This window comes from Cynara cardunculus, assembly GCF_001531365.2.
Source record: "Cynara cardunculus var. scolymus isolate 2C chromosome LG 1, CcrdV1, whole genome shotgun sequence".
In the NCBI taxonomy this organism is placed as follows: Eukaryota; Viridiplantae; Streptophyta; class Magnoliopsida; order Asterales; family Asteraceae; genus Cynara; species Cynara cardunculus.
In genome coordinates, this window is record NC_037528.1 from 29,199,519 (window position 1) to 29,200,681 (window position 1,163).

Genomic DNA, 1,163 nt, shown 5'->3' on the forward strand with positions numbered 1-1,163 from the left:
TTTGATCTTGTTTTGAGAATTTCGGTATGTAATTTGAATTTTTCTGCACTACTTCATCTTCATCGTCTTACATGAAGATTAGTTAATCAAACTGGGATTAACAATTGGTACCAGACAAATATCTTAAAATGTTTTACGAAAATCATTCAAATCTTTCATGGGCTAAAGATTTATTAAGAGATAATGAAAGGGTTTATGAAGAAAAGAAATTCTTACAAGAACATATTGATGAATTCATGTGTAAAGGTTTTTCTTTTGATTTACAGGAAAAGAATGTGACGCAGATTAAAGAAAATAATGAGCTGGCAAAGAGAGTTTATGAAGCTGAGATTGAATCGACTTCTGAAAGAAGATTATTTGAGAAAGAAAAGGAGAGGATTATTGAAAGTGTGAATTCTGATAAAAATAAGTTTGAAAAGGAAAAGCAAAGGTTTGCTGAAGCTGAAAAGATTTTTTGTGATGAAAAGAAGATTCTCGACAGTAAAATCAAAGTACTTGAGCTGAACAATGCAAAACTGTCAAGAGCCAAGTTTGATAATGAGAAGAAAGATTACTAGAAAGAATCAGAAAAGAAATGTCTGGAAATATCCAAAAGCATTGTTGCAAAGCAGAAAGCTTTAGAGGAAGAGAGAAAAGATTTTGCATTGGAGAAGAAGAATATTGCTAAAAGGAATGCAGCAATTGCCAAAGAACTTGTTGAGAAAAAGAAATGGTTGGATATTGCTTCAGACAATGATAAAGGTTGTTTTAAGGAAGAAAAGAAAGAAATAGAAAAGGAAACAAAAGAAAAGACTTTGAGAAGAAAAGAGCTGTTTTAGAAAGTAAGTTCTCTGAAACTTCAAAGAAATTGTTTGATTTAAAGACAGACCTTGTAACTGAGATAAATATGAGATCTGAACTTAAAAAGTAATATGATTTAGTTACTGAAGAGAGATCAATTATTAAAGAAAATAAAAGAATTTTCTGAATCAAGTACTGAAAGCTCAACTGTTTCTCAATCTAAGTGTAAAATCTGCTTGAATGACTATAAATAGTATTGTATTCAATCTTAGTTTCTTCATTGTAATTTTGTATTATAATTTCCTACTATAAATAGTTCTTGTCTTCGTAATCTTGTAACAACACTTTCAGTTTCTAATCATTTTTGTAAGTACACTTTGAAG

The 1,163-nt window shown here is 29.5% G+C and overlaps 1 protein-coding gene across 1 annotated transcript in view; it reads right to left on the minus strand.

Annotated features, from left to right (window-relative positions):
• Window positions 1-856: 856 nt before the first annotated feature.
• Window positions 857-1,163, minus strand: part of LOC112499915 (UBP1-associated protein 2A-like) — a 3,132-nt gene continuing 2,825 nt past the window's right edge. Inside the window, exon 2 of the mRNA XM_025103203.1 lies at window positions 857-875. Within this exon, the coding sequence (XP_024958971.1) occupies window positions 857-875 (19 nt within the window). The remainder of the gene's footprint in view (window positions 876-1,163) is intronic.